Genomic DNA, 13,000 nt, shown 5'->3' on the forward strand with positions numbered 1-13,000 from the left:
GTGGTCTACTTACAGTAGGTTGAGCTGAATAAGGGAGTTTTTTCATTTCTGTGCTGTCTTCTGTGTGATAGGAGGAGCAGCTGAGAGCTCTCAGGAGCTTGTAGCCTGCGTTCCCTGGAGCCTCCTACCCCCAGAGCAGAACCTCTCAACCAGAACTTTGGCAGTGTTTTGGATTCAAAGTATTCCCAATTAGTGAATGGGGCTGAAATAGTGATTATTCTCACTGAGATGTCACAGTCATTTGGTCTAGTGGTTATAAAGTACTTAGTGTGTTATTCTTGTCCTCCCCCCTGCCCCTTTCTTCTAAGGTAGCTACACCTGAATGAACTTCTCCCCGTAGCCAGCCTGGCCTGGCTTTGACACACACACACGCACACTCACCCCAGGCCTGGATTCAGGACTCCCCAGGACGGTGGTTTGCAGTTCTTTTTAAGCAGTGATGCTGGTGTGTGTATGTATTTCTTCCCTAATTAAATTATATCAGAACCTTAAGAAATAAAACATATAAAAATAGAATCTCTCACTGGAAGGGCAAGAAAACTGCTGCATTGACCTTTATCCTTTCTTCTTCCTCCTTTTAGTATCCCTGTTGGTATACTCAAAAACGGGAGACTGAAATTCCAGCCCCCTGCCTGAGTTTGAGCCACAGGGTTGTCTGGTCAACATTGATCACTCATTGCAGATTTTTCCCTGCAGGGTTTTCAGTCAATGCTTCCTCGGAGCGACTCAATATGGGTGAGATCGAAACTGTGGATGACTACTGAGCGCCTGCCAGAGCAGACTGGCCTTCCCTCTCCTCTCTGCCGACCATGGATTCTCCAGCTTTGGACACAACACTTAACTCACCATATATTCTCTGTCACTGCAACAAATCACAGAACCGATCATCTCAGGCTTTTTCTTCTAGCCCTTTGTGTCCAGGATTCTTTAAACCGTTCTTGTTGGTGCGCATCTCAGACTGTGGATGAGTGGACCGGACGTCTCGGGGGCGGCAGTGGGGACTCCTCCCCAGCAAGGCTGACTGTGGGCAGCACGTGTTCACGGTGCCGTGATTTCACCTCCTGTCTCCCAGAAAGTGTGTTGGGATCTGCCAGTAGCGATTTACTTTCTCTTGTCATTTTTTCCCTTCTGTTTGATTTTTATTTTTCTTCTTTTTCCCCGCCCCACCCCCCAAACGGGCAAGGGGTCTGAATGGTGCAATCATGAAGAGAGTTAATGGTAACAGACATTGGCCAGCAACAAAACGCCCACGGACTGTGACTTGAGCGTCTGACAGAGACAGTCAGAGCTCTTCCAGTCTGCAGGTGGCACCGCCACGGCTAACTTCGGGATTGCATCCAAGAGGCCCTGAGTGGGTGGGGTTTAGACTGATTGGTTTGATGTTGCACACCCCTCACCCTCATTCTTTCTGAGGATCCTTTCAGAGAAAGGGTTCTTGGTTTTTCTTCATTAGGTAGTGACTTCCAAGCAAGCTGACTTCTCTCCTGGCATACTCCAACCTGATCGGACAAAGGAAGCCCTATGGCCTGGGAGAGGAACTTATTTTTAATTTTTCTTTCTTACAAAAACGGATTTTTTCCCATAAATATTTTTACTTCAGAGGACTAGGACCAGTTTGTTTTGGGCCTTTCTGCTGAAAATTTGTCTCGTTTAAGAGGCAGTTAGGATCTTTACCATATGTATGAATTTGTATAATTTCATTTTGGATAGGGATAAACTGCTTCTGATAAAAGCCCGGAATTTCATCTGGTTCCTCAGAGCATTGCGTGTGTGTCTTGCTGTGGCCCCGAAAGGTTTTGTCTAAAGATTCTGGAACGGCAAGGTGCTGGCTTGCCTTTTCTGAAAAGAGAACATGCAAAACCTGACCATCTTTTAAGACCTGCATCCGTGGAAACCACTAAACAGGAGATTCCCGTGGGATGGAGGGGACGGGAGAGAGGAGCCTGGTTCTGGCTTTGATCGTGGCCTCCTAATACCCCTTCACTGCAAGTATAAATGTATTCAAGCTCTATTTATAAGCAAATAATCTTCCTGCCTCCGCCAACCCCCCACAGAACATCACCTGAAATTGCCAGTCACACTTTGGTCTGCAGCCACCGGACCGTCCATCCCCGCACAAGAAGTGCTGTGGTTCGGGTGGCTCCTGGTCGAGCGCCTTCCCTTTCTGACATCATGGCCCAAGGAAGGCTGGAGTTGCTCTGAGAGCTGTTTGGTTTGGGATGATTCTATTTGCTTTCTGTTTTTATTCTTTTGGATCAGCATTCTCCCTATCCCTTTTGGCCGCCCTCCCTCCTAAACATGTACAATAACTATACAGAGACTGCTACAAACTTGTATATAGTTTTTGGATCAAACAGCATGAGGAGATGGGGAACCATTAAAAACTGGGGCTCCTGCTCTCCTTTGCTTTGTAAATTCAAAAGTGGGGGTGGGGAAGAGGGACAGTTAAGATGTTTACAGAACTTTAAGCTCCCTCGGAACTTTTGCCAGTGTGGAGGAAAATAAAAAAGACCTTAAATAAAATCTGGTGGTATTCTGTCTGGGTACATCTCTTGTACTCACGCTTGTCAAGGTGAGTTTTGCACTAAGCCATGTTCTTGACACCGTGGAAAAGCTGCAGACACGTGAGTGCCCAGGACGTGGAGGCAGCCATGGCTTTCTCCGGCAGGCTTGGAGACGCTGACTGGTTCTTTAGTTGGAGAGCGTAGAGGTCAAGGCAAACGGGGTAAGTTGATTCAGTGTCCGTATTCCTTGGCCTCTCTCTGCTGACCTGTGGCTTGTCTCCTTCCCTCACCACACAGACACACACACCCCACCCCCCTGAAAGTCCCCTCCAGAACCTGCCCACACCTTCCAGACTAGACTCAACTCCGCTTGTTCGGGGGAAAGTTAAAAACACAAGCATTTGGGAGAAGGTCGGCAGATTTGGGGGAAGCAGTCATTTTAGTCATGGAACATTACGCTTGCTTAACCAGCAGCACTGCTTCTACCTGAGGAGTTTCCCACATATTGGAAAGAAACCACTCTTTCCTAGGAATGTTTGTTTCTGTCGCAATTCTATCAGTTTTTCACAGTCTCATTTACTCTTTCACTTCCAGCGACCATGTTCTTACCTCTTTCTGTGAACGTGAAGTGAAAGTCACTCAGTCATGTCCGACTCTTTGAGACCCCAGTTCCCCAGGCGAGAATACTGGAGTGGGTAGCCTTTCCCATCTCCAGGGGATCTTCTCGATCCAGGGAGTGAACCCAGGTCTCCCAAATTGCAGACGGGTCCTTTACCAGCTGAGCCACAAGGGAAGCCCAACAATACTGGAGTGGGTAGCCTATCCCTTCTCCAGCGGATCTTCCCAACCCAGGAATCGAACCAGGATCTCCGCATTGCAGGTGGATTCTTTACCAACTGAACTATCAGGGTAGCCCCTTTCTGTGAATATACTGGCAAATTACCTAAGCTCTTCCTGAGTTTTAAAGTATTTGTTTTGTACACAGTTTGCTTCCAGTTGTCATAAGTCAGAATTTCAAAAACATATCCAGACAAGATAATTTTATTATGGACACTTTCCCCCAAGGGCGTTGGTGTCCTGCTTACTGTTGCTACATAATGGCCCCAAATTGGCTGACAACAACCCTTTTATTTTATTGGTAATTTTGTGATTCAGGACCTTGTAGGAAGGGCTCACGTGGATAGTTCTTCCATGGTTCTTCTCTGGTCTTGTTCAGATGTCAGCAGGGGCTGCGGTCTTGGGAAGGTTCCATTGGGTTGGCCAATACAATGGCTCACTCTTGTGAATGGTGAGTGGTTGGTGCTGGCAGTTGTTGGCTGGGCACTCTGCTAGGTCGATGGCTGGAGGAGTTATCTGTGCTTCAATGTGAGTGGTGGCTACAGGTAGGTGGGCTGCTTGTTCGGCCGCTGACTCCCACCCCTGGGGCAGAGGCTGCCTCATGTCTTCTGACTTTCTCTGACACTTTATTCTGTCAAGGTAGTCACAAGCCATTCAGATTCAGGGGTTTGGGAACTGGAGTGAGTGGTCAAGTCATTCTAGAAGAGCAGGCAAATGGGAATTATCTTCACGAGACGAGGTTCTCTGTATATACCAAGGAGCTTGAACTCTTCATTGGCTCTGAGTTGAGGGCTCTTTTCTTAATTTCAAGATAATGGTCAGTTCAGTTGCTCAGTAGTGTCCGACCCTTTGTGACCCCATGGATTGCAGCATGCCAGGCTTCCCTGTCATCACCAACTCCCAGAGCTTGCTCAAACTCATGTCCATCAAGTTGCTGATGCCATCCAACCATCTCGTTCTCTGTCCTCCCCTTCTCCTGCCTTCAATCTTTCCCAGCATCAGGGTCTTTTCAAATGAGTCAGCTCTTTGTATCAGATGGCCAAAGTATTGGGAGTTTCAGCTTCAACATCAGTCCTTCCAATGACCCAGGACTGATCTTTAAGATGGAGTTGTTGGATCTCCTTGTAGTCCAAGGGATTCTCGAGAGTCTTCTCCAATACCACAGTTCAAAAGCACCGGTTCTTCGACGCTCATCTTTCTTTATGGTCCGACTCAAATCCATCCATACACGACTACTGGAAAAACCATAGCCTTGACTAGATGGACCTTTGTTGGCAAAGTAATGTCTGTGCTTTTTAATATGCTGTCTAGGCTGGTCATAGCTTTTCTTCCAAGAAACAAGCATCTTTTAATTTCATGCTACAGTCACCATCTGCAGTGATTTTGGAGCCCAAGAAAATAGTGTCTCACTGTTTCCACTGCTTCCCCATCTATTTGCCATGAAGTGATGGGACCAGATGCCACAATCTTCATTTTTGAACGTTGAATTTTTAGCCAGCTTTTTCACTTTCGTCTTTCACCTTCATCAAGAGGCTCTTTAGTTCCTTTTTGCTTTCTGTCATGAGTGGTGTCATTTGCATATCTGAGGTTATTGATACTTCTCCCAGCAATCTTGATTCCAGCTTGTGCTTCATCCAGCCCGGCATTTTGTATAATGTACTCTGCATATAAATTAAACAGTGACAGGTATACAGCCTTTCCCAATTTGGACCAGTCTGCTGTTCCATGTCTGGTTCTAACTGTTGCTTCTTGACCTGCATACAGATTTCTCAGGAGGCAGGTCAGGTGGTCTGGTATTCCTGTCTTTTTAAGAATTTCCCACAGTTTGTTGTGATCCACACAGTCAAAGACTTTGGTGTAGTCAGTAAGGCAGAAGTAGATGTTTTTCTGGCAGTCTCTTGCTTTTTTGATGATCCAGCGAATGTTGGCAATTTGATCTCTGGTTCCTCTGCCTTTTCTAAAACCAGCTTGAACATCTGCAAGTTCTCGGTTCATGCACTGTTGAAGCCTGGTTTGGAGAATTTTGCTAATATGTGGGATGAGTGCAGTTGTGCAGTAGTTTGTACATTCTTTGGCATTGCCTTTCTTAGGGATTGGAATGAAAACAGACCTTTTCCAGTCCTGTGACCACTGCTGAGTTTTCCAATTTTTCTGGCATATTGAGTGCAGCACTTTGACAGCATCATCTTTTAGAATTTGGAATAGCTCAGCTAGAATTCTATCACCTCCAATAGCTTTGTTCGTAGTGATGCTTCCTAAGGCCCACTTCACACTCCTGGATGTCTGGCTCTAGGTAAGTGATCACACTATTGTGGTTATTTGGGTCATGAAGATCTTTTTTGTTCTTTCGTGTATTCTTGCCACCTCTTCTTAATATTTTCCGCTTCTGTTAGGTCCATGCCATTTCTGTCCTTTATTGTGCCCATCTTTGTATGAAATGTTCCCTTGGTATCTCTAATTTTCTTGAAGAGATCTCTAGTCTTTCCCATTTTATTGTTTTCCTCTACTACTTTGCACTGATCACTGAGGAATTGCTTCCCTGATAGCTCGGTTGGTAAAGAATCCACGTGCAATGCTGGAGACCCCAGTTCGATTCCTGGGTTGGGAAGCTCCCCTGGGGAAGCGAAAGGCTATCCACTCCAGTATTCTGGCCTAGAGAATTCCATGGACTGTATAATCCATGGGGTCGCAAAGAGTCAGACACAACTGAGTGAGAGACACTGAGGAAAGCTTTCTCTCTCCTTGCTATTCTTTGGAGCTCTGTATTCAGATGGGTATATCTTTCCTTTCTCCTTTGCCTTTAGCTTCTCTTCTTTTCTCAGGAATTTGTAAATCCTCCTCAGACAACCATTTTGACTTTTTGCATTTCTTTTTCTTGGGAATGGTCTGTGCAGTGTCACAAACTTCTGTTCATAGTTCTTCAGGCACTCTGTCAGATCTAATCCCTTGAATCTGTTTGTCACTTGCACCGTAAGGGATTTGATTTTTATGTCATACCTGAATGGTCTAGTGGTTTTCCCCACTTCAATTTAAGTCTGAATTTTGCAGTAAGGAGTTCATGATCTGAGCCACAGTCAGCTCCTGGTCTTGCTGACTGTATAGAGCTTCTCCATCTTCTTCTGCAAAGAACATTATCAGATTTCGGTATTGACCCATCTGATGATGTCCATGTGTAGAGTCTTCTCTTGTGTTGTAAGAGGGTGTTTGCTACGACCAGTGTGTTCTCCTGGCAAAACTCTTGTTAACCTTTGCTCTGCTTCATTTTTTTCTCCAAGGCCAAACTTGCTTGTTAGCCCAGGTATCTGTTGACTTGCTACTTTTGCATTCCAGTCCCATATGATGAAAAGGACATCTTCTTTTTTTTTTTTTTTATGTTAGTTCTAGAAGGTCTTGAGGTCGTCATCAGTTCAGTCGCTCAGGCTTGTTCGACTGTTTGCGACCCCATGAATCGCAGCACGCCAGGCCTCCTTGTCCATCACCAACTCCCGGAGTTCACCCAAACTCATGCATTGAGTCGGTGATGCCATCCAGCCATCTCATCCTCTGGCGTCCCCTTCTCCTCCTGCCCCCAATCCCTCCCAGCATCAGGGTCTTTTCCAGTGAGTCAACTCCTCGCTTGAGGTGGCCAAAGTATTGGAGTTTCAGCCTCAGCATCAGTCCTTCCAATGAACACCCAGGACTGGTCTCTTTTAGGATGGTCTGGTTGGATCTCCTTGCAGTCCAAGGGACTCGCAAGAGTCTTCTCCAACACCTCAGTTCAAAAGCATCAATTCTTCGGTGCTCAGCTTTCTTCACAGTCGAACTCTCACATCCATACATGACCACTGGAAAAACCATATCCTTGACAAGACGGACCTTTGTTGGCAAAGTAATGTCTCTGCTTTTGAATATGCTGTCTAGGTTGGTCATAACTTTCCTTCCAAGGAGTAAGTGTCTTTTAATTTCATGGCTGCAACCACCATCTGCAGTGATTTTGGAGCCCAGAAAAATAAAGTCAGCCACTGTTTCCACTGTTACTCCATCTATTTGCCATGAAGTGATGGGACCAGATGCCATGATCTTAGTTTTCTGAATGCTGAGCTTTAAGCCAACTTTTTCACTCTCCTCTTTCACTTTCATCAAGAGGTTTTTTAGTTTCTCTTCACTTTCTGCCATAACGGTGAGGTCATCATAGAACCATTCAATTTCAGCTTAGTGGTTGGGGCATAGACTTGGATTACTGTGATACTGAATGGTTTGCCTAAAGTTTTATTTAACTTTTTATTTTATATTGGAATGTATGCTATTAACAATGTGATAATTTCAGTGGACAGCAACGGAACTCAGCCTTTTGTATGCATGTATCCATTCTCCCCCAAACTCTCTTCCCATCCAGGCTAACTTTAGGCTTTATTTTAAACAATCATTTCTCTTTTGTGTGTGTGTGTTAGTTGCTCAGTTGTGTCTGACTCTTTGTGAGCTCACAAACTGTAGCCCATCAGGCTCCTCTGTCCTTGATGGATTCTCTAGGCAGGAATATTGGAGAAGGAATACATTCCCTTCTCCAGGGAATCTTCCCAACCCAGGGATTGAACTCCAGCCGCTTACATTGCAGGCAGATTCTTTACCATTTGAGCCACCAGGGAAGCCCATTTCTCTTTTAGGAGAGCTATACATACAACACCTGTGTACATGTATACACACACATGTATAGTGTGTGTGCCGTTTTATACACACTGTCTTACATTGATCAGTTGAATTTGAAATGTATTTTGTACAAAATACCCGCTCTGCATTATATGTTAAAAAGTCTGTATGGTCCTACTGTGAGATGAAGCTGGTTCTCTTCTGTGCTTCCTGTGAGGTAAGCTGAGCTTCACTAAAAGAGCAATAGGCATGTACATTCTTAATCAAGTAGGTGCAGCTGAGAGCACCTTCCAAATGGAAGTTGTCCTCAGAATGGGTGGGATTTTGGGGAATGAAAAGAAGTCCAGCTCTAGAGCGTGACTGACCCTGACCCTGCAGGGAGCCGCAGTGCTTGCTGGGAGCGTGGAGAGCCTGGGAACCCTGAGGCAGCCAGGCGGGTGGTGTTCGTTTTGCAGATGTCGGATGCCCTGAGTGTGATGGACCCACACAGGTTTTGGTAGTGTTGGTTCTGGACAGGGAACCTGGAGCCTCTGAGAGAATGGCTTCCCTCCAGGGATTCATCGGTGGCAATGCCTTGCAGCTAAAGTAGCAATGTTATGGGTTCATTGTGTGGGAGAAACAGCGCACAGATGTTGGGAAGTGAGAGAAGCGGGCTCCTCCCTAACTGCAGCCTAACAGCTGCCCTCGCTTCCTGTTTCATTGGTGGCAAAGTGACGTCCCAGGGGTGGGACACCACAGTTCTAATACTTAGTCCAGCTGGTCTTAAGCAGAGACCTCATTTCTTAAAGGTTGTTTACCTGTCCCTCTAAATCTATGAGTGCGAAGTTAGTTGGCCTTGAGAGGAGATTCGTTTTTCCTTTGAAGGGCCTCCTTAACGTGAAAAATAGCCCTAAAGGTCAGTAGGTCACCATTTGGTTTGGACCTATTGGAAAAGACCCTGATGCTAAGAAAGACTGAGGGCAGGAGAAGAAGGGGGAGACAGAGGATGAGATGGTTGGATGGCATCAGCAACACAATGCACGTGAGTTTGAACAAACTCCCAGAGACGGTGAAGGATAGAAGCCTGGAGTGCTGCAGTCCATGGAGTCAAAGAGTTGGACACGACTTAGTGACCGGACAACAGCCACAAAGTAACAAGGACTTAAACGAGATGATGTCTCGAGGGAAATGGAGGTGGTCATTCCAAGGCTGCTATAGCTCAGAGACCCGGGTTCTTTCTGGTTCACCATCCTGATTGTGGCTCCTTTCTCAAGGTCACTCGTGCTCCAAGGTGGCCTCTGGAGCCCCACACCACCATGCCCGTCTTGCAGGCAGGAGGGAGCGGGTGAGGCAGACAGGAGTGCACCTCCCTGCTCCTTATCCCCCTTGAGGAGCTCTTTTGGGAACACTCCAAGTCTTTGTCAACTGGAATGAAGATATGCATAACTTTTGCCTAAGTTCAGCTTTTTTCTTTTTAATTGAAAAGAAATGTAAGGAGACACTGAAGTAGACTCGTGTCTCGGTCTGGGCTGGGAAGTCCCACCAGCTTGGTGCTGACAGAGTCAGTGTCCACGAAGAATCATCTTCCTGGTTTACAGGTGGCCTTCTTCTTGCTATGTCTTCACGTGGCAGAGAGAGATCTCATGTCTCTCTCTCTGTCCCACCTTTCTATCTCTTAAAAATCATCTTTTTATCCCAACATGGGGATCCCACCTTCATGACCTAATCTAATCTCCTCCCAAAGGCCCCACCTCTGAATACCATCACACTGGGATTAGGGCTTCCAGCATGTGAATCTGAGAGGACACAAACGTTGTCCTAACAACTAATGTAACAGACTCCTACCATGTTACCAATTGTTTTTTAATCTCACATTTTCTTTTCCCCTTAGAATATTTTAAAACAAATCCTGGCTATACTGAGTCACTCATAACGTGCTTCAGTGCATATTGTAACATACCTTTAAAAAAGCTCACGCCAATACCACGTTAATGGTACGAGTAATTCTTAATATCTAAACACAGTCTGTACATTACTTTTTTCAGATTATCTCAGAAGTGTCTTTTTATGACAGTTTGAGTCAAAATCAAAATGAGGTTCATGGGTCACATTTGGTTGCTAAGTTTTAAGTCTCTTTTAGTCTAACCAGCTTCCCATCAAAAAAAAAAATTTGGAAAAACAAGATCATTTACCCACAGAACATCCTATAATATGGATCCAGCAAGGAGCGTCCTTATGGTGTCAATTTGTTCATCTCCCCCACAGTTTCTGTAAACTGGTAGGTCTAGAAACTTGACTAGCTTCAGATTCTCCTCTCCCCCTCCAAGAATAGTTAATTGGCATTCATCCTGTGGTATCACAGGCAGCATTGTCTGGTCGTCCCATTTTTACTTATGTCATATTTCATCAGTTAGTCCTGTTGCTATGATCCATTATAAATTTCTGTTGGTCTCTTGTGTACCAGTTTTAACATTCATTGATGATCATTGCCTAGGTCTATTATTTCATCAGTTGTTGAAATAAACTGATTCTTTTTGAGGAGGGGGGGAACTTTTATTTTGAATAATTTCACACTTAAAACTTGTAAGAACAGTAGAAAGAACTCCCACATATCTTTCATCCAGATTCTCCAGCTGCCAACATTTACCCACACCTCTAGAGCTACACCCTCAGTAATGACTCTTGGTAACTGTATTTTACGAATCATTTGAAAGCAAACTTGTAGACGTTATGTCCCTTACCCCTAAACATTTCAGACTGTGTTTCTCTGAAACAAGGACATTTTGTTACATAACCACAATACAATGGTTAAAATTAGGAAATAGAGTACTTGATACTGTTAATATCAAGAATTCCTTCGTATTTCACCAATTGCTCTGCTAATTTCTTCTGTAAGGAAAAATATGAAAAGGTCAGGATGCCATCGTGGTTGGTTTTTGTGTTTAGATGTCATATTTCTTGGTGGTGGTTTAGTAGGTAAGTCATGTCTGACTTGTGACCCCATGGACTGTAGCCCACCAAGCTCCTCTGTCCATGGGACTTCATTTCTTGAGTCTCCTCTAATCTGGAACAGTTTCTCTTTCATACCTTGGAATTTTTTAAGGGACAATTATTTTGTAGAATGCACTTAAATTTCATTTGGTACTTTCTCATGATTTAATTCATATTATGCAATTGGGCAGTATTACAACAGAAATGATATTATATCTGTCCTTGATGTATTGTATCAGGAGATACCTGATGGCAGTTTGAACCATTCCTTGTGATGGTAACTTTAATTACTTAAAGATGATATCTTCCGGGTTTCTCCACTGTAGTGAGTTTTCTCTTTATGGGAGATACTTGGAACCTAAAGATCCAGTTCTCATCAGACTTTGATCCACTAGATTTAGCAGTCATTGGTGATTCTCGGCTTGAACAACTAGTGCTCACCAAGCTTTCTTGTAATTTATTAGCATTGGACATGAATTTGAGTAAACTCCGGGAATTGGTGATGGACAGGGAGGCCTAATGTGCTGCAGTCCATGGGGTCACAAAGAGTTGGACACGACTGAGGGACTGAACTGATTAACATTCTACTATAAGGAAGAACTTTACACACACACACACGCACACATGCACACTGTAGGGTATAATCTGACATTATTTCTTGTGCACGAGTCGCCCATTTGGAGCCCCTCCAAGCTGACTTTTGTGTCCTTTTGCCACGTCCCTATCATCCTTTGAGCTCTTTTTTACTTTGGCATGAGATATTCTAGGCTCCTCACTTAACGTCTCTAGATTTGGAATTAGCTGTTTCTCTAAGGAGCCTGCTGCTTCTGTAGGGGAGGCCTGAGGACTTGTGGGTGGAAGATTCTCCGATTCGAGTCTATCCAAATACCCCCATTCCAGATCTCAAGGGCTCACTCATTCCCAATCAGTACCATGAATTTCACCTGGAAAAACTGACACAGTTGTGAATTCAGGATTGTGATACTGCAAGCCACACAAATTCAGGGCCTGGTCTGCTGCCAATTAAGCTCTGTGTCTACAAGAACTAAGAGAGTTTTAAAAGATTGTCATAGAAGTGCTCCAGGTATTTGATCATGCCTTGACCTTCAAATTGAAAGCCATGAGCTTTTCTTTAAGCACCCAAGGTAGTAAAAAGTAGCCAGTTCACTTCGTTATCCTCTTGATCATCATGACTAAAGAGCATCTACCTGGTCCTTCAAGCCTCGTCTTGAATAGGCGCTTCATGCTAAACAGCCCCAGGTCTTAATATAGGGTATGCCGTGTGTTATCAGATCTCGTTTTCCACTGGCAGTGAGCTCAAGCTCAAATAGGGTGGCAAGTCAAATTGGGAAGCATATCTGTAAGGGTCAGTTTCTGGGGAACCACTTCAAGTGCCAAGCACTGTATTGGTCAGAGTCTGGCAAGGACACAGAGTTCACTGTAGGTATTTCAAACAGAAGAGACTTAATGGAGGAATTTGTCACAAAGATGTTGAACGGACTGAAGGAACGAAAGAGGGAAGGCAAGGCAACCTAAATTAGTCATTCAGCTCAGAAACTGACGCCCGCCTGGGCTGGAGGAGCAGAAAGAACGATCACAGGCCAGAGCACTGTCCACTAAGGGCCTGAATGCGGCCGCCTGCCAAGGATCCTGGAGCCAGCGCTTCCAGGCTTCCGAGGCTTCCGAGGCTACCCCTGCAGTCCTCAGCACCTGTGTGCTACTGACGTCTCTGCAGCCACTGCTGCTGCCGCCAGAGACACTCTGAGAAATCTGAATCAGATAGAGTCACTTCTCTGCTCCCATCTTTTAGCTCCCACCAGTGCCCCCACTGGAGCTGCTCATAGGGAGTCAGCTGGCAAGAATCTCAGGAGTGTGATCTGGGGACCTGGCTCTGCTATAGGGCATAGAAAGGTGCGGACAGGAGATAGAGCAGATGAGCAGTGCAAACGAGTGAGTGAGCAGCTGAGACGGTGGTGGCGGTTTAGTCGCTAAGTCCTGTCTGACTCTTGCGAGCCCACGGATTGTAGCCCACCAGGCTCCTCTGTCCATGGGATTCTCCCGGC

At 45.2% G+C, this 13,000-nt stretch overlaps 1 protein-coding gene across 10 annotated transcripts in view; it reads left to right on the plus strand.

Moving 5' to 3' along the window:
- The window catches only part of GIGYF2 (GRB10 interacting GYF protein 2), a 129,286-nt gene extending 126,740 nt beyond the window's left edge, over positions 1–2,546 (plus strand). For all 10 annotated transcript variants that reach the window (XM_061412630.1, XM_061412632.1, XM_061412635.1 and 7 more), the window contains one exon: positions 697–2,546. In XM_061412630.1, coding sequence (XP_061268614.1) covers positions 697–764 — 68 coding nt within the window. In that variant the 3' untranslated portion in view covers positions 765–2,546. The remainder of the gene's footprint in view (positions 1–696) is intronic.
- The last annotated feature ends 10,454 nt before the right edge of the window (positions 2,547–13,000 follow it).

Source organism: Bos javanicus, chromosome 3 (genome assembly GCF_032452875.1).
Source record: "Bos javanicus breed banteng chromosome 3, ARS-OSU_banteng_1.0, whole genome shotgun sequence".
NCBI lineage: Eukaryota > Metazoa > Chordata > Mammalia > Artiodactyla > Bovidae > Bos > Bos javanicus.